This window comes from Microcaecilia unicolor, chromosome 1 (genome assembly GCF_901765095.1).
Source record: "Microcaecilia unicolor chromosome 1, aMicUni1.1, whole genome shotgun sequence".
NCBI classification, from domain to species: domain Eukaryota; kingdom Metazoa; phylum Chordata; class Amphibia; order Gymnophiona; family Siphonopidae; genus Microcaecilia; species Microcaecilia unicolor.
In genome coordinates, this window is record NC_044031.1 from 738,112,627 (window position 1) to 738,139,079 (window position 26,453).

General features: G+C 46.3%; 1 protein-coding gene across 1 annotated transcript in view; it reads left to right on the top strand.

The window, feature by feature from the left end:
* TICRR (TOPBP1 interacting checkpoint and replication regulator) overlaps nucleotides 1-26,453 on the top strand; it is a 213,342-nt gene that overhangs the window by 151,633 nt on the left and 35,256 nt on the right. The window contains 1 exon segment of the mRNA XM_030189695.1: nucleotides 8,071-8,213. Within this exon segment, the coding sequence (XP_030045555.1) occupies nucleotides 8,071-8,213 (143 nt within the window).

Genomic DNA, 26,453 nt, shown 5'->3' on the forward strand with positions numbered 1-26,453 from the left:
TTACCCCCTGCACTAGATCATGAGCACCACTAAGGACTAAGTCTAGTATTTTTCCTTCTCTTGTCGGCTCCTGAACTAGCTGTTCCATGAAGCTGTCCTTGATTTCATCAAGAAATCTTATGTCCCTTGCGTGTACAGATGTTACATTAACCCAGTCTATATGCGGGTAATTGAAATCCCCCATTATTATTGTGTTGCCCAGTTTGTTTGCGTCCCTGATTTCCTTTAACATTTCCGCATCCGTCTATTCGTCCTGGCCAGGCGGACGGTAGTACACTCCTATCACAGAATGCTCAGGTTCCTCGGTATTTCAGTCGGCGTCGGAATCCGCGAGAGGAAGGGATCGATGCGTTGGTCCTTCCGTGGCCTCAGCGGGTATTGCTGTATGTGTTTCCCCCGTGGTCCTTGATAGGTCGAGTCCTACAGAGGGTAGAATGTCATGCGGGTCCGGTGTTGTTGGTGGCTTCGAATTGGCCGCTGCTCGGGGATCTGATGCGCTTGTTAGAAGGCGAGCCTCTGCGGCTGTTGTGTCAGGGTCCAATTGTCATGCCGGATCCGGATCGGTTCTCTCTTACAGTGTGGCCCTTGAGAGGGAACGGTTGAGAAGGAAGGGGTTTTCCCCTCAGGTGATTCAGACGATGCTGCAGTCTCGCAAACATTCGACTTATTTGGCCTATGTGCGTGTGTGGCGCATATTTGAAGATTGGTGTGGGGACCAGGCGTGTGTCCCTTCGACAGCTTCTGTATCGTGCATTTTAGATTTCTTGCAGGATGGTTTTGAGAAGGGCCTTTCATTGTCATCTTTGAAGGTGCAGCTGGCTGCTTTGGAGTGTTTTCGGGGTAAGGTGCAGGGCAGGTCGGTTGCGTCTTCCCCGGATGTCCGTTTTTTGAAGGGGGTGAAGTTGCTTCGTCCTCCTCAGTGGCTGGTAGTTCCTCAGTGGGATCTTAATATCGTTCTTGACTCTTTGGCGGGTTCTCCTTTTGAACCCTTGGAGTCTTGTTCGATAAAAGACCTTACTATGAAGATGGTCTTTTTGAGCTATATCGTCGGCTCGCCGGATTTCGGAACTTCAGGCTCTTTCATGTAGGCCTCCGTTTCTGTGGTTTTCTAAAGAAAAGGTTTCGCTGCGTCCAGTGCCTTCGTTTTTGCCTAAGGTGGTATCCTCCTTTCATGTCAATCAGGTGATTTCGTTGCCTGTCTTGGGGGACCGGACGGGGGATGCTTCTCAGCGTCGTTTTGCGAAATTGGATGTGCGCAGAGTGTTGAAGGTTTACTTGCACAGGTTGGAGGAATTCAGGTCTTCGGACAGGTTATTTGCCCTTCATGGGGGGCCCAAGAAGGCAGCAGCTGCTTCTAAGGCATCTATAGCTCGGTGGTTGAAGGATGCCATCTCTTCGGCTTACATATTGCATGGCCTTACGGTGCCGGTGAGGCTCAAGGCACATTCCACTAGGGGGATGGCGGCTTCTTGGTCAGAGAGTAGTTTTGTTTCACTGGTGGACATTTGTAGAGCGACGGTGTGGTCCTCCCTGCATTCTTTTGTCAAACATTACAGAGTGGATGTACAGGCAAGGGAGGATGCCAGTTTTGGAGCTGCAGTCCTGTCCTCTGGGCTTCGCAGGTCCCACCCTTAGATGTGTTTACTGCTTTGGTACGTCCCAAGCGTCTTGAACGGTCTGGAGGATTGCTGAGGAAGGTGAAATTAGGCCTTACCTGCTAATTTTCTTTCCTCTAGATCCCCCAGACCGTTTAAAAGCCCACCTAGTGTACCGGACAGTTCAGTATGATAATTTTTCGACTTCAGTTGCTGATATTTCTAGTAGCTCCTGTAATTTGGGTCCTGGAGTTTTACTAAGGGCAGTTTGTGGTACCGTTTGTGCCCATCTGCAGTTGAATTTCCCCGTCTTAAGGGGAGGAGATCTGAGTGTGGATTCAGTGGTTTTGTTTAGGTGGAGGTGTTTTGTTCCTCTGCTTTGTTACTGTTTTACTGGTTAGTAGAAGGTCTGCACAGGCTACTTGTATAAGAAGTTTTAGTGTTCTCAGTTTCCCTCTGCTGGTGGGAGTGCATAACCCAAGCATCTTGAACGGTCTGGAGGATCTAGAGGAAAGAAAATTAGCAGGTAAGGCCTAATTTCACCTTTTCCCAAGTGGAGAAGTGGCCTAATAGTGCAGTGGGTTGTGGACCTGGGGAACCAGTTTCAATTCCAGCTGCTGCCTGACAGCAGTAGGTTGAGATCCTGGTTGAGATCAAGCCCAGTATCATGTTACATAGCCAGTCCAGTTCACAAGTACCTGACAATATACCAAAATATTAAAATAGATTTTATGCTTCTTATCGTAGAAAAAAAATTGCGTTTTTTTCCCAAGTTGAGAAGTGGCTTAATAGTGCAGTGGGTTGTGGACTTGGGGAACTGGTTTCAATTCCAGCTGCTGCTTGACAGCAGTAGGTTGAGATCCTGGGGAACCAGGTTCAATTCCCTCTGCAGCTCCATGTGACCCTGGCAAGTCATTTAGCCCTCCATTGCCCAAGTACAATATATAACTTAGATTGTGAGCCCATTAGGGACAGGGCAAAGTGCCTGTAACAGAAATTGTAAACCGTATAGTTGCCTCAAGGATCACTTGCGGTAGGTATATCAGTTGCTGAAAATAAATATGTAATGACTTATGGACTTTTCTTCTAGGATAGTATCCAAACCTTTTTTAATCCCTGCCAAGTTAATTGCTTTTACCACATTCTCTGCCAACAAATTCCAGAGTTTAATTGCATGTTGAGTGAAGAAATAGTTTCTCTGATTTGTTCTGATTTTATTATTTAGCAGTTTCATTGCATTCCCCCTAGTCCTTGTATGTTTGGAAAGAGTAAACAAGTGATTCACATCTAGCATTTCCACTCCACTCAATTATTTTATAGACTTCTATCATATCTCTCCTCACCAGTCTTCTCCAAGTTGAAGGGCCCTAGTCACTTTAGCCTTTCCTCATAGGGAAGTCGTCCCATTCCCTTTATAATTTTTGTTGCCCTTCTCTGTACCTTTTCTAATTCTGATATCTTTTTTGAAATGCGGTGACCAAAGTTGCACACAATATTCGATCTGCGGTTGCACCGTGGAGCAATACGAAGGCATGATAATAATCTCAGTTTCGTTTTCCATTCCTTTCCTAATATTCTATTTGCTTTCTTAGCTGCTGCTGCACATGGAGCAGAGGTTTTCAATGTATCATCAACAATGACACCTAGATCCTTTTCCTAGTCGGTGACTCCTAATGTGGAACCTTCCATCATGTAGCTATAGTTTGGGTTTTTCTTTCTTACGTGCATTACTTTGCACTTGTTCTCATTAAATGCCATCAGCCATTTGGATGCCCAGTCTTGTAAGGGCCTCTTGCCATTTTTCACAGTCTTATTTATTTACAAAAATTTATAATCCTCCCATCTAAAAATCTGGGCTGAGTACACTGAAACATACATAATTAAATCACATAAAACACCTTCTTGCTATTTGACAATTTTCAATAACTTCGTGTCATCAGCAAATTTAATTACCTCACTAGTTATTCCCATGTCTAGATCATTTATATGTATAAGTTAAACTATAATCTTGGTGCTTGTCTGAGTTTGAATATACAAATCACTAAATAGAACAAGCGAACTATCTCTGTTACCTAGATAACCTTTTAACTGGTAGAGGAAAAGACATCAGAAACTCTACAACAGCTGATCCAACTTATAACAGGACCGCTGATTGCTCTGCTCTGCGTGGCCAATTATTCGACTCTCACTGGCGAGAATCCTCATCAGTCCAAATCCTCTCACACTAGCACTAGCAGTAATATATTTTTTTCACTTTTTTTAGAATTTTACATACATGCTGTGCAGTGTAAAAAAAGAACAAATACTTAGCTGTGGCTGTGCTGGAATGGTAGCAAATGTCCGCACCCAACAGCGAGCCCCTGTTTCGCTCAATGCTTCTAAGGGGCCGGACTTTACATCTTTTCACAGCACCTACAGTAATAAGAAAACATTCTTACTAGCGATTATCCCTTCAGAGAGGAGCGCTCTCTACTTCTACCACCTGTATGGGACTGGTAGATACCTTCCACAAGCCGCCAGCCAGCGCGATCATAACTTCTATACTGAACCGGGGCAATTTAAACTACTTCCGGGTTATTATCAATCAATCCTAGCACCCAATCTATTTAGAAGTTAGAAGACCATGTGATTAGTTTCACAGTCAGTCGCATGTCGCAATTTGTAACTTTTACCATCTACTGGATTTTGAAAAACATCCTCTGATAACATTATCATACAAAATGTACACCTAGTACATGGTTTATGGCCCAATTCTGCTGATCTCTCTGAATTGTCGATCTTATCCCGAAACAATATTCCTTTAAATAGCATTCAACTAGAAAGTCTAGGATTGATTGATAATAACCCAGAAGTAGTTTAAATTGCCCCGGTTCAGTATAGCAGTTATGATCGCGCTGGCTGGCGGCTTGTGGAAGGTATCTACCGGTCCCATATAGGTGGTAGAAGTAGAGAGCGCTCCTCTCTGAAGGGATAATCGCTAGTAAGAATGTTTTCTTATTACTGTAGGTGCTGTGAAAAGATGTAAAGTCCGGCCCCTTAGAAGCATTGAGCGAAACAGGGGCTCGCTGTTGGGTGCGGACATTTGCTACCATTCCAGCACAGCCACAACTAAGTATTTGTTCTTTTTTTACACTGCACAGCATGTATGTAAAATTCTAAAAAAAAGTGGAAAAAATATATTACTGCTAGTGCTAGTGTGAGAGGATTTGGACTGATAAGGATTCTCGCCAGCGTGAGTCGAATAATTGGCCACGCAGAGCAGAGCAATCAGCGGTCCTGTTATAAGTTGGATCAGCTGTTGTAGAGTTTCTGAAGTCTTTTCCTCTACCAGTTAAAAGGTTATCTAGGTAACAGAGAGAGTTTGCTTGTTCTATTTAGTGATTTGTATATGTATAAGTTAAAAAGCTGCAATCCCAGTACAAACCCCTGGTGAACCCGCTATCTACCCTTCTTTATTGAGAATATTGACCATTTAACAATTCTCTGTTTTCTGTCTTTTAATTAGTTCTTAATCCACAATAGGACACTACCTCTTATCCCATGACTTTCTAATTTCCTCAAGTGTTGTTCATGAGGTACTTTGTCAGGCACCTTTTCAAAATCCAGATAACACAATGTGACAAAACAGTGGGTTTTTGAGCCTGAAAACTATATTTCATGAAGTGTATTTCTCCTAATTGGCCAGCAAATGGTGCTTGTTTTGAATTTTAAAGCTGTTGCAGTAAAAGACTTCCTCTTGTCCCGTTTCAGCTTATGGAAAGGCAATCTGCAGTACCATTAGATAGCTACTTTAAAAATTGATTTCCTGGGCTCTAATTGGCCCTGGATTTCAAATCTAGCCTGAAGATACTGAATTTTCCCCTGTCTCAACATGGAAGTGGAGAGAGAAAGATCTCTTTCTGAGACCCTGTGAGCAGCTATATTTCCTGAACTCCCCAGGTAGTAAACAAATGTTTAGATAGTTTTATAATTGATCCATATTCAGTTACTTGTTATTGTTTGCTGATTTCATTCTGTTCACTGTGACAATAAACCTTATTTAGTTTATTGACTCTGGTGCCCTGGATGGACTAAGAATCCTGGTTCATGTTTTTGGGTCTGTTGGTGCTTTCTGGGAACTATGGGATCCCTGGAGTGTGGCCACAGTGTCCTAGAAATCACCGGGGAATAACTTGTGGGTGGGAGTCCTGCCCAGAGGCAAATGGAACTTAGTGGAGGGTTGGCTAGTATATAGAGTACATGCCCAGGTGCAGGTGGGCCTGAGCAGTGCTGGTGACAGACCCTCCAGGTGGCCATGAGGTTAACCCAAGTGGGTGCTAGGCATTTTGTGACACACAGTATCAACTGGCTGACCATCATCCACGTTTGTTCACCCCTTCAAAGAAATGTAGGTGAGGCAAGATTTCCCTTGACTGAATCCATGTTGGTTTTGTTTCACTAATCCACGCCTGTGTAGATCAGTAATTTTGTTAATTAGTCTGTACCATTTTGCTCAGCACCGACTTCAGGTTCACCTGTCAATAGGGGTCCTTTCCACATCCCAATGATTCCACTAAGAGGTGCTATAATTAAAGTGGAGAAGGTTTGGTGTGAGGGCAAGGCTCTAGATCCTTTTTCCTGTCCTACACAAAATCTGTTTGAATATCTTCTGCACGTTTCTGAGTCTGGTCTTAAAACCAATTCCATAAAAATCCACCTTAGTGAAATTGGTGCATACCATATCTGCTCAGCCTTTAGTTTACTTCATTAAGAGGCTTGCTAATTCTTAAACCTCTCATCAAACCCCCTACAGTGTCTGCTCTAAATCTGCCAGACAGTGTTTTTCAGGTCTTGGTGGCTGCCAGAGATTCAACTAGAAAGGCATACAATTTTAAGAGGAAGAGGTTTGCTGTCTGGTGTTATGGTAGAGCCCGTAGATCCTTTTTCTTGCCCCAAACAAAAACTGCATTAATACTTTCTGCATCTCTGAGTTGGGTGTGAAGACCAACTTTGTTGGGGTTAACCTTAGTGCAGTTGGAGCTTATCAAGTAAAAAATAAACCCATTTCTGTACAGCAAGGCTACTGAATTCTGGTCCTTGAGATTCACATACAGGATATCCACAGTGAATGCATGAGAGAGATTTGCTTACCAAGGATGGAATGTGTTCAAATCGCTTTTAAAATTCTCAGAATCAGTGTTGATCTGAACTTTTGACAGAATATCTCTCATTGTCTCATTGATTGTTCAAACAGTTTTTTAATTGAAGAAAATAGATTCAGTTAAATCCCTGTTTTGACAAAAAAGCCTTCCTCATCCTTCTTCACTCATTAGTCCTTGGACTATTGGAATGTAAAATCAATTTTAGGAGCAAGCTGATGGGATCACGTTACACCACCACTTAAAACTAGCTACCAGTGACGGCCAGAAATCCTTATAAAATTACTCTTGTGCACACTCAAGTCAACAGAATCTTTTAAACATACCATCCAACTGCATCATTCATATTAAGTGTAGTTGAGCCAACACTTTGGGATAACTTACCACAATGCTTTCTGACATCGTATCAAAAGTTCAAGACTGAACGCAAGACACCCTTTTGAAAACTTTCACTGTTAATATTCCTTTGTATAGTTTAGTAAGCACGTTGGGGCTAGTGCATGGCCTGGTGCACTAAAATAAGCAGAGCTAGATTATTCTGACTTTTTACTTTAAAACTATGGTGTTCTTCTCTTTTTATCTATTTGAATTTTATTGTAAAATGCATAGATGTTCATGATGTGCAGTATACCAAGCTGTGATAAAGGATTCATCTGTCTGCTTGTCCTCAAAGTGCAGTTACTTAACCTGTGGCAGATATTCTCCAAGTGCATTATGATAGGAATTCTCAATATTAACTCCTTTTCCAAGAAATTGTATTCTAAGAAGCCTGCTGTGGACTGAGGGTGGTCCCTCGTGACAGCAGTAAGTGGGAATAAATGTGTGTGCAAAGTGAGACTTCTCAAAAATTCTGGGAAAAATATTGGAGATAAGTTCCCGCTCGGGCATTGTTAGATGACATCACCTATATGTGTGGATTCCTGTCCTGTTGTCCTCGGACAACACTTGCCACAGGGAAGTAATTGTTAACTGGACTAACCATGGAGTCACCAGGATATATTTGAGAAGTTTGTCGTCTAAACTATACTGTCCTCCAGTGGCAAAAGGAAGCGAGTGTCGTTTTTATCAAAATTGAGTTAATGGCATATCTGACTTTGGGGAAGCAAATGCTATACATGTGTGAAATCTTGCTTGAACTAAATGCTGTACAAGATCCTTTTTGTGAAAGTTTACCTGGCAGCATAAACTAATTACTGCAGTTCAAAATATGCTTTCCCTGGTTTTCTCCGAATATGATTTTTGCTGCTTTCTTCGTTTTTCCATTGGAGGGCAGTATATCCCTACACCTATTTGTCTGCTGTTGAACAGGCGTCATATTTTTATTTTACTTTTTATAGATGATACAGTTCCTTGTGAAGTCCATGCTGTCAAGTCTCCCAAAAGGCTTCTGTTTGGAGCAGTCCTTGGAATGAACAGTTCATCTGGAATCAAAGAATTAAAAAGAAATCCTTCAGCTTCCGAGGAACCCATTGTTTATCAGGTCACTGTTAGGAATGGTGTATAGTTATTTATATTTAAGAGTAAATCCATAGTATTCTGAACTCTCTATGTAATTATCTAGTAGTCTTTCAACAAAAGTGCCTTTTTTTTTTTAATTGCACAAGGTGTGCATTTGTGATGGTCTGCAACATGCATTATTTCTGGCCATTTCTAATCTACCAGTTAGAGCGGCTTCTTAAGTATTTATACACATTTCACAAGCTGTTAAACAATATATACATCTGTATTATTAATTCCCTTTTAATACCTTATGGTCATCTTATAATCTTGTTGCTGACCTATGTGACAGTTTTTTTTCTTTACATTAACAAAGAGGGCCTGATCTACAAGTCACCTATAATTAAGTCTTTGGTTTGTTTGCTTTTCCAAATGTTTCAAACTCTGAGGGGGCCCTATTTACTAAAGTTACATTATCTTTTGAAGTTGTAATTAATATGCATAACAATGAGAAGAATGGGTGGGACTTAATATGGAGAAAGTTACACACATTAATTGAATGGGAAACTGCTGGGAACACCCCAACAGTTACTGCTTGGTTTTGGAATTTAGCAGCCAGTAACCTCAAAAATCTTACCACATTATAACAAATTGGACCCTGAAAGGATATGATGAAAGCTCAATGATCCTAGTTATAAGTAAACAGCAAGAATAATTGTTTACATTGGTGGAAAATTTAACATTTGAATTCACATTTAATTTTTTTAAAAGCACTGCTATATGCTGAGGCTATTAAAGAAGGGAGGACACTGCATGAATACAAGTTACAGAATTTGTAGACAATCAGCTGTAAACATAAGCGTACTGTCACAAGAATGATGATTTTTCAGGGAAGCTGTGGGTTTTGAAATTTCTGCTTTTATACTGTAAAGGCTACTGAAATTGTTCTATTGCACTAATGTACAGTAAATAAAAAGAATTCTTGCTTTTGACTACCCAGTAATTGCTAGCAGAAAACTGAACTAATGTATAGAAAATAATAGCTTTTTGTAGTATGTAGTGACAAGTTGTGTGAATTTAAGGTGAAAAGAACCCAATCCAAAATGCAATATAAGGCCGGTACACTAAACTATATTAAAATCAGGTTAATGCAGCTAACTTGTCAACTTAGAAATCCAGTAAAACAGTGATTCTCCGAGGACAAGCAGGCTGCTTGTTCTCACTGATGGGTGACGTCCACGGCAGCCCCTCCAATCGGAAACTTCACTAGCAAAGTCCTTTGCTAGCCCTCGCGCGCCCGCGCGCACCGCGCATGCGCGGCCGTCTTCCCGCCCGAAACCGGCTCGAGCCGGCCAGTCTTCTTTTGTCCGCACTCGGTACGGTCGTGTTTTCGCCGTGTCGAGCCCCGGAAAGTCGACCTCGCGCGTCCAATTTGTTTGAACGTGTTTTTTTCCTTCGGGAAAGCTTTGTCCTAGTCGGGAAGTGCTCCGGAAACCCCCCGCCGGGTTTCGTGTAAATCCTCCCCGTACTTCCAGCTTTTTTGCCCCGGTAAGTTTTCTTTCGTCGTCGGGGTAGGCCTTTTTTCGGCCTCGGTCGAGATTTTTTCTCCCTCTAAATTTGGTGCTTCAAATTTCGCCATTTCGGCTTTTGATTTCGCCGGCGTGATTTTTCCGCCCATGACATCGAAGCCTTCCAGCGGCTTCAAGAAGTGCACCCAGTGCGCCCGGGTTATCTCGCTCACTGATCGACACTCGTCGTGTCTTCAGTGTCTGGGGGCCGAGCACCGCCCTCAGAACTGCAGTCTGTGTTCCCTGCTTCAAAGGCGGACTCAGGTAGCGAGACTAGCCCAGTGGAACGTGTTGTTCTCGGGCTCTTCGTCGGCATCGGCACCGGGATCTTCGAGTGCATCGACGTCGTCAGCGTCCAGACCATCTTCCTCGGCCGCCCCTGCATCGAGTGCATCGAGGCATCGGGCCTCTGCATCGGCGCCGAGACATCGGATAGCTGCATCGACGTCGGTGGTACCAGGACCTCGTCTGCTGATGTCGTCGGACGGTGGTGCATCGGGTGGAGTGCAGGTGAGGGCTGTCCATTCCCCTGCTGGTGGCGGTGAGCCCTCGGGTGGGTCTCCGCCTACCCTGAGGGCTCCTGCGGTACAGCCCCCCCGAGATCGACCTTCTTCAGTCTCGGCCCCGAGGAAGCGACGGGTGGATTCGACGTCCTCCTCGTCGGTGCCGGGGAGCTCCGGTGACATGCTTCGGAAGAAATCGAAGAAGCATCGACACCGGTCTCCTCCCCGTGTCGGCACCGAGAGCTCTGGGTCGCCGAGGGATTCGGCACCCAGCAGGCATCGGCACCGAGAGGACCGCTCACCCTCTGTTCAGGAGGTGTCGATGCGCTCCGCTCTGGACAGCCCGGAACAGCCTCCACGCCCGGAACAGGTACTGACGTCGACGCCTGCATCGACCTCTCAGCCTTTCTCTGCAGCCGCTCTAAACGAGAGCCTCCGGGCCGTTCTCCCAGAGATTCTGGGAGAGCTGTTGCGCCCTACCCCTCCGGTACCGGCGGTGCTTGCGCCACCGGTACCGTCGAGCGTGGCGCCGGCTGGCCCATCGCCCAGGTTGAGGTCCCCGACGTCGGTACCGCGTGCGGTACCGACCGCGGCCACCTCCCAGGAAGGCTCCCCGACTACGTCGGCGGAGGGAGCTTCGCCGACGCGGGCGAGGGAGTCTACCTCTCGACGCCCCCATCGTGGACGGGGTTCCACGGAGTCGAGCAGGGCGAGGTTGCAGACACAGGTCCGTGAACTTGTGTCTGACACCGAGGGTGAGGCCTCGTGGGAGGAAGAGGAAGATCCCAGATATTTCTCTGACGAGGAGTCTGGGGGTCTTCCGTCTGATCCCACTCCCTCTCCTGAGAGACAGCTTTCTCCTCCCGAGAGTCTGTCTTTTGCCTCCTTTGTCCGGGAGATGTCTACGGCCATCCCCTTCCCGGTGGTTGTGGAGGACGAGCCCAGGGCTGAAATGTTTGAGCTCCTGGACTATCCTTCTCCACCTAAGGAAGCGTCCACTGTTCCCTTGCACCATGTCCTGAAGAAGACATTGCTTGCGAACTGGACCAAACCATTAACTAACCCCCACATTCCAAGAAGATCGAGTCCCAGTACCGGATCCATGGGGACCCAGAGCTGATGCGCACTCAGTTGCCTCATGACTCTGGAGTTGTGGATTTGGCCCTAAAGAAGGCTAAGAGTTCTAGGGAACATGCTTCGGCGCCCCCGGGCAAGGACGCTAGAACCTTAGACTCCTTTGGGAGGAAGGCCTACCATTCCTCTATGCTCGTGTCCAAGATCCAGTCTTACCAGCTCTACACGAGCATACACATGCGGAATAATGTGCGGCAGTTGGCGGGCTTGGTTGATGCTCTTCCCCCTGAGCAAGCCAAGCCTTTTCAGGAGGTGGTCAGGCAGCTGAAGGCGTGCAGAAAATTCCTGGCCAGAGGAGTTTATGACACTTTTGATGTTGCGTCCAGGGCCGCTGCTCAAGGTGTGGTGATGCGCAGGCTCTCATGGCTGCGTGCCGCCGACCTGGAGAATAGAGTCCAGCAGCGGATTACGGACTTGCCTTGCCGTGCGGATAACATTTTTGGCGAAAAAGTCGAGCAGGTGGTAGAGTCTCTCCACCAGCGGGACACCGCATTCGACAAGTTCGCCCGCCGGCAGCCTTCAGCTTCTACCTCTACAGGTAGACGATTTTTCGGGGGAAGGAAGACTGTTCCCTATACTTCTGGCAAGCGTAGGTACAATCCTCCTTCCCGACAGCCTGCGGCCCAGGCTAAGCCCCAGCGCGCTCGCTCTCGTCAGCAGCGTGCGAATCAGCAAGGCCCCGCGGCTCCCCAGCAAAAGCAAGGGGCGAGCTTTTGACTGGCTCCAGCAGAGCATAGCCGACATCCAAGTGTCAGTGCCGGGCGACCTGCCTGTCGGAGGGAGGTTGAAAGCTTTTCACCAAAGGTGGCCTCTTATAACCTCCGATCAGTGGGTTCTCCAAATAGTCCGGCAAGGATACACCCTCAATTTGGCCTCTCAACCTCCAAATTGTCCACCGGGAGCTCAGTCCTACAGCTTCCAGCACAAGCAGGTACTTGCAGAGGAACTCTCCGCCCTTCTCAGCGCCAATGCGGTCGAGCCCGTGCCATCCGGGCAAGAAGGGCTGGGGTTCTATTCCAGGTACTTCCTTGTGGAAAAGAAAACAGGGGGGATGCGTCCCATCCTAGACCTAAGGGCCCTGAACAAATATCTCGTAAAAGAAAAGTTCAGGATGCTTTCCCTGGGCACCCTTCTCCCCATGATTCAGCAAAACGATTGGCTATGCTCTCTGGACTTGAAGGATGCCTACACACACATCCCGATACTGCCAGCTCACAGACAGTATCTGCGATTTCAGCTGGGCGCACGCCACTTCCAGTACTGTGTGCTACCCTTTGGGCTCGCCTCTGCGCCCAGGGTGTTCACAAAGTGCCTAGCTGTGGTAGCAGCGGCGCTTCGCAGGCTGGGGGTGCACGTGTTCCCATATCTCGACGATTGGCTGGTGAAGAACACATCCGAGGCAGGAGCCCTGCAGTCCATGCAGATGACTATTCGCCTCCTGGAGCTACTGGGGTTTGTGATAAATTACCCAAAGTCCCATCTTCTCCCAGTGCAGAAACTCGAATTCATCGGAGCCCTGCTGGATTCTCGGACGGCTCGCGCCTATCTCCCAGAGGCGAGAGCCAACAACTTGTTGTCCCTCGTCTCGCGGGTGCGAGCGTCCCAGCAGATCACAGCTCGGCAGATGTTGAGATTGCTGGGCCACATGGCTTCCACAGTTCATGTGACTCCCATGGCCCGCCTTCACATGAGATCTGCTCAATGGACCCTAGCCTCCCAGTGGTATCAGGCCGCCGGGGGTCTAGAGGACGTGATCCACCTGTCCACGAGTTTTCTCGAATCCCTGTATTGGTGGACGATTTGCTCCAATTTGACTCTGGGACGTCCCTTCCAAATTCCTCAGCCTCAAAAAGTGCTGACCACAGATGCGTCTCTCCTGGGATGGGGAGCTCATGTCGATGGGCTTCACACCCAAGGAAGGTGGTCCCTCCAAGAAACCGATCTACAGATCAATCTTCTGGAGTTGCGAGCGATCTGGAACGCTCTGAAGGCTTTCAGAGATCGGCTGTCCCACCAAATTATCCAAATTCAGACAGACAATCAGGTTGCCATGTACTATGTCAACAAGCAGGGGGGCACCGGATCTCGCCCCCTGTGTCAGGAAGCCGTCAGCATGTGGCTCTGGGCTCGCCGTCAAGGCATGGTGCTCCAAGCCACATATCTGGCAGGCGTAAACAACAGTCTGGCCGACAGGTTGAGCAGGATTATGCAACCTCACGAGTGGTCGCTCAATTCCCGTGTGGTGCGACAGATCTTCCAGGCGTGGGGCACCCCCCTGGTGGATCTCTTCGCATCTCAAGTGAACCACAAGGTCCCTCAGTTCTGTTCCAGGCTTCAGGCCCACGGCAGACTGGCGTCGGATGCCTTCCTCCTGGATTGGGGGGAAGGTCTGCTGTATGCTTATCCTCCCATTCCTCTGGTGGGGAAGACTTTGTTGAAACTCAAGCAAGACCGAGGCACCATGATTCTGATTGCTCCCTTTTGGCCGCGTCAGATCTGGTTCCCTCTTCTTCTGGAGTTATCCTCCGAAGAACCGTGGAGATTGGAGTGTTTTCCGACCCTCATCACGCAGGACGAAGGGGCTCTGCTGCATCCCAACCTCCAGTCCCTGGCTCTCACGGCCTGGATGTTGAGGGCGTAGACTTTGCCTCTTTGGGTCTGCCAGAGGGTGTCTCCCGCATCTTGCTTGCTTCCAGGAAAGACTCCACTAAGAGAAGTTACTTCTTTCATTGGAGGAGGTTTGCCGTCTGGTGTGACAGCAAGGCCCTAGATCCTCGCTCTTGTCCTACACAGACCCTGCTTGAATACCTTCTCCACTTGTCTGAGTCTGGTCTGAAGACCAACTCCGTAAGGGTTCACCTTAGTGCAATCAGTGCATACCATTACCAAGTGGAAGGTAAGCCGATCTCAGGACAGCCTTTAGTTGTTCGCTTCATGAGAGGTTTGCTTTTGTCAAAGCCCCCTGTCAAGCCTCCTACAGTGTCATGGGATCTCAATGTCGTTCTCACCCAGCTGATGAAACCTCCTTTCGAGCCACTGAATTCCTGCCATCCGAAGTACTTGACCTGGAAGGTCATTTTCTTGGTGGCAGTTACCTCGGCTCGTAGAGTCAGTGAGCTTCAGGCCCTGGTAGCCCAGGCCCCTTACACCAAATTTCATCACAACAGAGTAGTCCTCCGCACTCACCCTAAGTTTCTGCCAAAGGTTGTGTCGGAGTTCCATCTGAACCAGTCAATTGTCTTGCCAACATTCTTTCCCCGTCCTCATTCCTGCCCTGCTGAACGTCAGCTGCACACATTGGACTGCAAGAGAGCATTGGCCTTCTATCTGGAGCGGACACAGCCCCACAGACAGTCCGCCCAATTGTTTGTTTCTTTTGATCCCAACAAGAGGGGAGTGGCTGTAGGGAAACGCACCATATCCAATTGGCTAGCAGATTGCATTTCCTTCACTTACGCCCAGGCTGGGCTGGCTCTTGAGGGTCATGTCACGGCTCATAATGTTAGAGCCATGGCAGCGTCGGTAGCCCACTTGAAGTCAGCCACCATGGAGGAAATTTGCAAAGCTGCGACGTGGTCATCTGTCCACACATTCACATCTCATTACTGCCTGCAGCAGGATACCCGACGTGACAGTCGGTTCGGGCAGTCAGTTCTTCAGAACCTGTTTGGGCTTTAGGATCCAACTCCACCCCCCGAGGGCCCTGTTTGTTCTGTTCCAGGCTACACTCTCAGTTAGTTGGTAAATTTTTTAGGTCAATCTCAGTTATGTCCTCGCCGTTGCGAGGCCCAATTGACCAATGTTGTTGTTTTGAGTGAGCCTGGGGGCTAGGGATACCCCATCAGTGAGAACAAGCAGCCTGCTTGTCCTCGGAGAAAGCGAATGCTACATACCTGTAGAAGGTATTCTCCGAGGACAGCAGGCTGATTGTTCTCACAAACCCGCCCGCCTCCCCTTTGGAGTTGTGTCTTCCCTTGAAGTGTATTGTCTTGCTACATACTGGACTGGCCGGCTCGAGCCGGTTTCGGGCGGGAAGACGGCCGCGCATGCGCGGTGCGCGCGGGCGCGCGAGGGCTAGCAAAGGACTTTGCTAGTGAAGTTTCCGATTGGAGGGGCTGCCGTGGACGTCACCCATCAGTGAGAACAATCAGCCTGCTGTCCTCGGAGAATACCTTCTACAGGTATGTAGCATTCGCTTTATTGTGGAATGTACAAATCTAACTAGATTACATACCGTGATTGCACTGTGACCCATTAACCCAGAGAAAATTGGCAGTTCCCAGTAATAACCAGCATGATATGAAAATGCTGACTAATGCAAGAGGCAGTGTGAACATTTTTAGAAAAAAAATTTGTCCTTCCCTGGTTGAGCCCTCTTTTACCAGATAGCGCAGGCCTCCCTCCTGCCAGCTCATCATCCTCGTCTAAAATGGTGTTCTCCCATGCTTTGCACTTTGGTGCATGTATAATTCAATATTCAGCATGCAGCAGCAAGTGTTTTTTGTTTTTAAACATTGACTGCCATTAGCTCAAAGGGACCCAGCGATACCCAGAAGTTCTGCGAGTATGGCCAATATAAAAACTGGGCAAAAAGGATTGCTAGTTATGCGTACAGCTTGGCCAGTTAGGTATGCAGGTACAGGCATTAAATATCGCTGGTGCCTGCACAACTTCCAGGACCACCCTGGCATTGCCCAGTTAACTGCTGCTGAATACTGGCAGCTGGCTAACTCAACACAGTTTGAGCAGGCAGGATCTTTTCCTGCCTGCTTGAACCATGCTGAATATCTACCTTGTAATGTTTAACACATGCCAAAATGCTGCATAGTAACTAGAGCTTATAAAGAACTATGACAGACAGCAGTAAATTAAATTAAAGATGCATGTAGTTTGCAGAATATTTGCTTCCTAATATTCTATTAAAAAGACAGTAGTAGAGGGCACCTTCCTTAGGATCACTAACAGATCAGTCCAGAACTTGTGGGTAGTGCCTGTCTGCCAGCAAGTGGAGATAGAGAATGCAGAATTGAATTGAGCCATGAGGCAGTGTGCAGCTGTTTTAATTCACTATTTTTCTATGTCCAGTAGTGCTGTCCGATTCAGTCAAAAAAATTTTGATTCGGTAAAATTTGATTCTTTTAAAATTGGTTTTTCAATTCAGTTTCATTCGATTTAACTTGATTGAAATAGTGAGGCCCACATGCTAATATTACAACACACAGGGTAAAAAAAATCAGGCAGCAGCAATTGAACAAAGGCAAACTAGTGTGAGCCCACCATGCAGTGTTACATCATGTAAAAAGTGAAGTTTGGTGAAGTCCTACATCTTCCAGTTTTTATTAAGAAAAATCATTTTGTCCACTTTGGCTGGTTTCAGACAACTGCATCTTTCAGCTATATGTCCAGAAGCCGAAAAAATTATTTCTGAGGGCACAGAGGTGGCTGGCGTACACAGAAACATACTGTTCTTCAGATGCAATTGTTGTGGCTTCCTCAAAAGCCTGCAAAACATAAACGAGTTTTTGGGCAAGATCATAGTCGCATTCGGCAGGTGCACCTTTCTTTGTGATTTTATTGCTGCTGCTCAAAGCTAAACCAATGGGTTGCTTGCCCCTGAAACATGTTCAAAACAGAATAATCCATTTGTGTATCTAAAAGATAAACTTCTACAAAACAGATGAAGATGTGTTTCCATCTGCCCCAATGAAAGGGAAAATTGCGAATCGGGACTCACGCTTTTTTTCCAAAATGAATTGATTCATCCAAAATGTATTGACGAATCGATTTGAATCGTGAATTGGACAGTACTAATGTCCAGTAGGTGGAAAATAGTTTGCTGTGCAACTTCTGGACTGTTAGGCGCTTGTTTCTGATTCCTGGTTCAGTGACCCTGGATCCAGTTGAGCTGGGTGTAGACTGTTCAGAGTAGCCGGGTTGGAGGGGGGGGGGGGGGTATACCTAGCGGTGGTACGTTTTTCTTCTCACCCACCCCCTCCACCCCATTCTCCCTTCACCTTCTTGGCCTCTTTCCACTTTGAGGGGGAAAAAAAGAAGGTGTCAGTTCAGGTTATTTGATTGCTTAGCATCTTCACACAGAAGTCTTCTCTAGTGACTTGGGGGGGGGGGGGGTTGCTGGAACTGGTGATTAGTGTCTCTTTTAATGTTACCTCTGAATCGGTCATGTGGTGCACAGAGAGCAGTGTAGAATTACTGTTCATCTTGTTCTCTCTCTCTCCCTGGTTGGCAGCAAGAGCCCTTGGAACAAACTAATAAGAGCACAGATTCGGACCGTCATACTGTCAGAGCAGAAACTTCGGGGCAAGTTCAGCAATTGCAAGGGTCTCAGCCAGCATGGGAACAGTAGCAATATTGGGTTTTCCTGCTCCTTTTTTTCAGCTGAAGCGCTACCTCCTTTGCTTTCTCCATTACAGTTCCTGACTGACTCAGCTCCCATTCATCCTTTTCAGTTTCTTTGGACTCTGAGGCACAGCAAAATGCTTTGGCTCCCTTTTCTCCGGATTTTTTGTTGCTGCCAAACCAAGCTTATTTATTGAAGAATTCTTAGGCATCACAGGAAGTAGCTTCATCTTTTTTTTCCTTCAAGAGGATTTCCTCAACAGAAATGATTACAGCTCCCTTCTGAATGGGACAAAGTATTTGGTCTTGGAGTTCCCTTCTATTGCTGCTCAGGGAATAAAGATCCCTTAGAAGGGAGATCTTCTAAATGATGAGGGAGGTGATCCATATATGACTCGATTATTTCACAAAGAGCTTCCTACTTCAGTTACTAGAGCCTTGGAAGGTATTCACATTTTTTCCCATAGTTCAGTCATCCTCAACTCTCTCAGACCCATCACATCTGGGACCAAAAAGCTGCCTTAAGTCTTTTCATCTTCACGAGGCTATACAGGAGTTCTCTGCTCAGTGGAACATTCCTGACTCTGTGCTTAAGAGATCCTGAGCCATGTCAAATATCTATTCTCTTTTTCCTAAGGAGTCAAAAAAAGCTCAAGCTACTTACAGTACATCCTAGTCACTGCGAAGACTATAGTTCAGGGAGGCACTGCTCTTAAGGACGTAGAGGATTGCAGAATTGAAGCATCCGTCCTTCAAAATCACCTATGGCTATGGTATCTGGTTTCCTTTATAGCTAGAGCTTGTCTCCTCATTCAGCAGGTGAGCAATACTCCTTTAGATTTAGAATCTCAGTTCTTAAACTTTCCTGTCCTGGAAGTGGGTCTGGCCTATGTGGCAGATGGCCTTTATGATTTGCTCAGAGCTTCGGCTAAGGTTATAGCCTTGGCGATTTGTGCAACGAGCATTTTGTGGCTCAAAAATTGGTCTGCAGATGTTACCTCAAAATCTACACTCACAAAGCTCCCCTTTAAGAGTAAATTGTTATTTGGAGAGGATCTGGAGAAGCTTGTAAAAGACCTAGGGGATTCTGATTCTCATCGCTTACATTAGGACAAACTGAAATCATCCTACTATTCTTTGTTGTCTCACTCATGTTCTCCTGAGGCTGAGCGGTATAGACAGGGCATTCTTCTTCCATCCCCAGAACTCATTATCAACAAAAGCAGTCTTCCTTTTGGGGAGATAAGAGGAGAGGTCAGTCTTCCAATTATATCTGAATTTCCTGTCAAAGGTTTGCTGGTGTGCTCCTGAGACACTTTGATAGGCAGTTGCTTGTTGAGATTTTACAAGGAGTGGACTCTAATTACGTCCGATCAATTGGGTTTTAGGTCAGAGAAGGTTACAAACTGGAGTTTTCCTTCCTCCTTGCAGATTTTTTTTAGTGGAGTTTCCTTGAAAAGGCCAAGCCAAAAAGAAAGCAGTTCAAGACACCTTACAAGGCCGCATAGTCTCAGTTCCAAACTTGAAGCACAGCTTGGGAAGGTGTTCAATTTATTTTATGGTGCCCAAGAAGGAAGGCTGCTTTCATCCAATTCCGGACCTAAAGCATGCAAATCAGGCTTTAAAAGTCATATATTTCAGAATGGAGACTTCGTTCTGTCATAACATCAGTTCAGCCAGGTGAATTGCTAACTCTTTAGACCTCCGTGACTTACTTCCACATTTTGATTTGGCCTTCATATTTGCACATCTAGGCAGCATTATTAGTTCTAGGCCGTGCCATTTGGCCTCTCCACAGCTCCCAGAACCTTTTCCAAGGGATCAGTCCATCCCGACTTGGACAGCTGGCTAATCTAGTGTCTTCTCGTCAAGACAGTCTGAAAGCTACATCAACAGTGGTCTCTCTGTCTCTCTAGGCTGGATAGTCAACTTTATCAAAATTCATTTGACTCCCTTGCAGTTTCTTGAGTATTTTGGGGTCTGGTTGAAGAAAATGTTCCTTTCTGCTTCCAGAAGCTAGAATCTTCAAGCTTCAGTCTCAGATTCATCATCTCTTGCACCTACCAGACTCTACTTAAGATTGTATACAGATCCTTGGGTCAATGGCAGTGATTTTGGACATTGTCCCCTGATTGAGACACATATGACACCCCTCCAGTCTTCCCTCCTCTGCTTTTGTTCTTCTGTTCATCAGGAGTACAATGTTCACCTTCGCTAGATGTGTCAGGTGAGGCACAGTATATCTTGGTGGTTCCATCAGTGCAATCTGCCACAGGGAATGTAGCTTGCAAACCCAAAGTGGATAGTGGTCACCATGGATGTCAGCCTCTCAGGTTGGGGAGTTCATTGCCTCCAACTCAGAGCACGTAGTCCCCCTCTGAAGCATTCATGGCCAGTAAACCACCTTGAGCTCAGAGCTGTTAGCAAAGCTGTACTTTGTTTGTCTCGACTCTTGGTCATCAGCCTTTCGGACAATGCAACCCCACAGTATCTTACATCGACAGGAACTTGAAGTGCCTCTCTAGCATTGGAAGCTCACCTACTCTTTCTTTGGGTGGTGAAGAATCTGCAAATGCTGTTGGCGGTGTACGTTGCGAGAGATTTGAATACCCAAGTGGATTATCTCAACAGAAATTTCTTAGACCCAGGGGAATGGGAGCTCTCCAAACAGGGATCCTCTCTCATATTCTTGAAGTGGGGGCCTTTTTCAGAGGGATCTCATGGCCAAATTTCCCAAGTTCTTAAGCTGAGGCAAAGAGTTCAGTTTTCAGGGTCTAAATGCCCTCCTTCAACCCTGGCCTTGGAGTTCTCTCCTGTAAGGCCACTGGTAGGCAAAGTTCTCCGAGGACAAAGAAGGCTGTAATATTCTCACTATCCACGTCACCAAGTAACCAGCATAATAGCTGAAAAAACATTCTAGAGCCTTCAGCGCGCCATGCTCCACCATGCATGCGCGGAACACCTTCCCGCATGCAGCATCCCTGTGCCTTTTAGCTTTTTATTTTTCGCGAGAGGAGGTGGCAGTGTTTTTATCGCTGCTCCTCACACACCCAGGAAGAGCCTTTCGCCACGTTTTTCACTGTTTTTTTTCACTAGCTTTTCTCTTTTTGCCTTAAAAAATTAAAAAAAGCAAAAACAAATTTCAGTTCTTCCTGTATTCGTTTTAGTTATTTTATTCCCACTTTGTTTCCTTTATTTTCGTCGTGGGCCTTCTTAGGCATGCTCGGACGGGTCTCCCATTTTTGTGCCTCCTTTTTTTGTTGGTACCATCGCGACTTTTGATTACACCGAGGCCATTTTCCCAGGCCGGTTCTTCGATGTCGGTGGAGAAAGCTTCGCTGGAGTTGAGGCAGGAGCTGACTCCTCGACACCATCCTCGAGCACATGGGTCCTCCACGTCAAGGCGGGTTCAGTTTCGGACATCTCTGAGGGAAGTGTTGTCCGATACTGAAGAAGAGCGCTTGTGGGAATCAGAAGAGGATCCCAGGTATTTTTCATCCAATGTCGTATGAGTCCTTCCCCTCCACCTGAGAGGAGACAGTCTCTCCTTCACCTCCTTTGTATGGGAAATGGTGGAGGCCATTCCATTCCCAATAGAAGTGGAGAATGAGCCCAGGGCCAAGATGCTCGAGGTCCTGGACTACACATCTCCACCTAAGGAGGAAGTGACTGCTCCTCTCCACGAGGTACTCAACGCAGTTCTCGTACATAACTGGGCATCCCCTCTGTCTGTCCCTGTGATCCCCAAGAAGATTGATACCCAATATCGGATCCATGGGGAATCTGGGTTGATGAGGTCTCTGTTTACTCCACAACTCCATGGTGGTGGATGCCGCTCTCAAAAAAGCCAGGAGTACTAGGGACTATGCCTCAGCTCCCCCATGTTGAGAAGCTAGAACCCTGGACTGTTTTGGGAGAAAGATGTATCAGGCCGCTATGCTCATTGCCCATATTCAATCTTACCAGCTTGTCACGAGCGTCTACTTGAACAACTCGGTGAGGTAGCTGTCCGACTTGGTTGATTCACTCCCTCCAGAACAGGCTGAGCTTTTACGCCAGCTGGTCAAGCAGCAGAAGGCATGTCGCAAGTTCTTGGCCAGGGTCACTTATGACACTTTTGACATGGCATCCAGAATCTCTGCCCAAGGCATAGCAATTTGCAGACTCTCCTGGCTGCGTGTTTCTGACTTGGACCATTTGGTCCAGCAGAGAATGGCGGATGCTTGCCAGGGGGATAATCTTTTCAAAGAGAAGGTCGTGGAGGTCTCTAACCAAATCAAAAGGCACACAGAGGCTATGTCTTCTCTCTCGTGTCTTCCTCAACCACCTCCTAATCCAGGAGATATTTTGGGGAATCGCGGAGTGCTTCCTATTCCTACTCTAGGCATAGGTACACTCCTGTGGCTCACCAGCCTGCTCAGGCTCAGCCCCAGCATGCTCATTCTTGTCAACAGCATGCACCGAAGGCCCCTGCTGCTCCTCAGCAAAAGCAAGTGGCAAGCTTTTGACTGGCTCCAGCAGAGCATAGTTGCAGTCAGTGTCCGTGCCGGACGACTTGCCAGTTAGAGGGAGGTTAAAAAGTTTTTCATCAAAGGTAGCCTTTTATAACCTCCAACCGGTGGGTTCTTCAAATAATCTGGTTAGGATACACCCTCAATTTGTTATCCAAACCTCCATATTGCCCACATAGAGATCATTCATTCAGCACAAGCAGGTACTTGCAGAGGAACTCTCCGCCGTTCTAAAGGCCATGTAGTCGAACCTGTTCCACCAGGGGAAGAAGGGCAGGGATTCTATTCCAAGTACTTCCTTGTGTAGAAAAAGACAGGGGGGTTGTGTCCTATCCTAGACCTAAGGGCCCTGAACAAATTCCTAGTCCAAGAAAAGTTCAGGATGGTTTCCCTGGGCACCCTTCTTCCCATGATTCAAGAAAACGATTGGCTATGCTCTTGGACTTGAAGGATGCATATACACACATTCCGATACTTCCAACTCACAGGAAGTATCTTCGATTTCGGCTGGGAACACATCACTTTTAGTACTGCGTGTTGCACTTTGGCCTCGCGTCAGGTCCCAGGGGTTTTTACAATTAATGCCTAGCAGTGGTGGCAGCGTTGCTACGCAGGTTGGGAGTGCATGTGTTCCCTTATCTCGACAATTAGCTGCTGAAGAGCACCTCGAAGGATGGTTCTCAGGAGTCAATGCAGATGACTATTCAGGTGCTGGAACTCCTACACAGACCTTGCTTGAATATCTTCTACACTTGTCAGAGTCTGGTCTCAAGACCAACTCTGTAAGGGTTCACCTTAGTGCAATTAGTGCTTATCAGTTTGTAGAGGGTAAGCCTATCTCTGGGCAGCCTTTAGTTGTTCACTTCATGAGAGGTTTGCTTTTGTCAAAGCCCCCTGTCAAACCTCAACCAGTGTCATGGGATCTCAACGTTATTCTTACTTAGCTGATGAAAGCTCCTTTTGAGCCACTGAACTCATTTGGAAGGTCACTTTCTTCGTGCTGTTAACTTCAGCTCATAGAGTCAGTGAGCTTCAGGCCCTAGTAGTAGATGCACCTTATACTAAGTTTCATCACGGCAGAGTAGTTCTCCACATGCACCGAAGGTGGTGTGTTGAGTTCCATCTGAACTAGTCAATCGTCTTGCCAACATTTTTTCCTCAACCTTATGCCCACCCTGGCGAAAGCAGCTTGCACACCTTGGACTGCAAGAGAGCATTGGCCTTTTACGTGGAGTGTACAAAGCCCTTCAGACAGTCCGCCCAGTTGTTTGTTTCTTTTGACCCCCACTGGAAGGGGGTCACCATCGATAAAAACACCATTTCCAGTTGGCTAGTGGATTGCATTTCCTTTGTTTATGCCCAAGCTGTGCTTAATTTCAAGGGTCATGTCACGGCTCATAATGTCAGAGCCATGGCTGCGTCGGTGGCTCACCTGACGTCAGCCTCCATTGAAGAGATTTGCAAGGCTGCAATGTGGTCTTCAGTCCACACATTCACATTTCACTACTGCCTTGAGCAAGATATCTGACACAACAGTCGGTTTGGGCAATCAGTGTTGCAGAATCTGTTTGGGGTTTAGAATCCATCTCCACCATTTTAGGCCATTTTGTTCTGTTCCAGGCTACACCCTCATCTGGTTGTATATTGTTTTCAGGTTAATCTGCGGTACATCCTTGCCATTGTGAGGTCCAATTGACCACTCTTTGTTGTTTTGAGTGAGCCTGGATGCTAGGGATTCCCCACTTGTGAGAATATTACAGCCTGCTTGTCCTCGGAGAAAGTAAAGATATTTACCTGTAGCAGGTATTCTCCGAGGAAAGCAGGCTTCATATTCTCACAATCCCTCCCACCTCCCCTTAGAGTTCTTTTCTTACCAGTTTTGCTTTTTCTTTTATGCTGTTATATTTAACTAAAGGCGGGGGGGACACTGCGGGTGGGAAGGTGTTCCGCACGATGGAGCGTGATGCGCACTTCTCAAGGCTCTAGAACTTTTTTTCAGCTATCTATTATGCTGGTTCCTGTGCGATTCGGATTGTCTACCCACTTGTGAGAATATGAAGCCTGCTGTCCTCGGAGAATACCTGCTACAAGTAAGTATCTTCACTTTCTCTGCTGGATTGCTTTTCATCCGGTCTGTGTGATCCTAGTAATGTCGGACTGGCCCAGGGGACTGTGGTATGCAGATCTCATACAGCTCTTGGTAGACAAAACTCTCCTCTTCTTTGAACAAAAGGCTTCTCTACCATCCTGTTTGGATTTATGGCTTGGTTCATGAGAGGTCGAAGCTGAGGAAGAAGGGATATCCTGTGGATGTTATCACTCCCCTCCTTCAGGCCAAGAAGCATTCTACATCCATGGCTTATGCTTGAGTTTGGAAAGTGTTTGAAGCATGGTGCTCAGAGGGTGCTATTCTTCTTTTTCAGTCTTCCCAGGCACACATTCTAGCCTTTCTTCAGGAGGGTTTTAAAAAGGGTTTGGTATAAACTCCTTGAAGATGCAGGTGGCAGCTTCATAGGTGCTTGCTTAATTGGCCTCTTGAACAATTCCTCTCTGGTTACTTACTCGGATGTGATCAGTTTCTTGAGAGGAGTACATCGTCTGCAAACTCTGTGACCTATTTGCCCGCAGTGGAATTTTAATTTGGTACTTAAAGCTCTTCAAAGGTCTCCCTTTAAATCTCTTAAAAGGGCAACTCTGAATGATTTCACCTTGAAGTCAGACCTTTTGTAGTCATGGTAAGTCTGTGCTTCAAGCTGTATTTTACAGGAATCTCCATTCGAACTGATCCCTCCTTTATGTCTAAAGTAGTTTCCCCTTTTCATGTCAATCGGCCTTCGCTGTTTCCTTTCTGCAAAGAAGATTGGGGAAAGGATTACCCCATCCTGAAGTTGCAGGAAGTCTACTGAATTCTTCTCAGGTATCTGGAGGTTAGTAACGAGTTTAGGCGCTCTGATCATCTGTTCTATTTCCCAGTCTCATGAAAAGTCTTTCTACTTCTAAGGCTACAGTAGCTTGCTGGATGAAGGAAGTGATTTTCTCATTGTATATCCTGGCAGGTAAGCATCCACCGCCAGCATTCATAGCTCACTCTGAGAGGGGTGGCAACCTCTTGGGTGAAATCTCAAGCTCTACCATTGAAAGAGATTTGTACATCAGCAACACGGTCTTCTGTTCATACCTTTTCCATTCATTACAGACTAGATGTTGCTGCCAGGACAGACACCAGTTTTGTAGCTTCTGTTCTCCTAGCAGGGGTCTCTGGTCCCTGCCTTACTTGAGGACTGCTTTGATACATCCCACAAGTTCTAGACTGATTTGTTGGTGATGCTAAGGAAGGAGAAATTGTATCTTAGCTACTAATTTTCTTTCCTTTAGTACCAACAGATCACTCCAGAGGCCCCCTTCCCGCTCTTGTCTTCTCTTGTATATTTCCTCAGTATTTTATTTTTTATATTACAGTTCTGAAGACTTTCTGTGATCGACTGAGCAACCAGTTTCTACTGTGTTTTAATTCACTATCGCAGTTTTCCCTTGTTTGTATTTTCTTTTCTCTAAGAGTACTAGAACTAAGGGGCATGCAATGAAGCTACAAAGTAGTACATTTTAAAACAAATTGGAGAAAATATTTCTTCACTCAGTGTGTAATTAAACTCTGGAATTCATTTCCACAGAATGTGGTAAAAGCAGTTAGCTTAGTGAGGTTTAAAAAAAGGTTTGAATAACTTCCTAAAAGAATAAGCCATTATTAAGATGGACTTGGGGAAAATTGCTTATTTCTAGGATAAGCAGCATAAAATGTAATGTTTGGGGATCTTGCCAGGTACTTGTAACCTGAATTGGCCACTGTTGGAAACAGGATGCTGAGCTTGATGGACTTTTGGTCTGCCCCAGCATGGCAACACTTATGTTCTTAAGGAGACCTTTCTGGGTTTGTTATGGATTTATTATAGGTTCTTTTTCTAACTTCTTTGTTATCAAAATACTAAATTGGAACAGCTGCATACTGCCTCTTATGGCACAGTTCATTTGAGTTCTCATCTCCACCCACAAATTCTGGACTGATCTGTTGAGACTAAAGGAAAGAAAATCAGCAGATAAAATCTAATTTCTCCTTATAGATGAACCGATTTATTGAGGCGTCAGCTTTCATGGTCCAGAGTCCATTTCATTGGGTAGACACAGTGGCATGGTCCATGGCATGGATAGACAC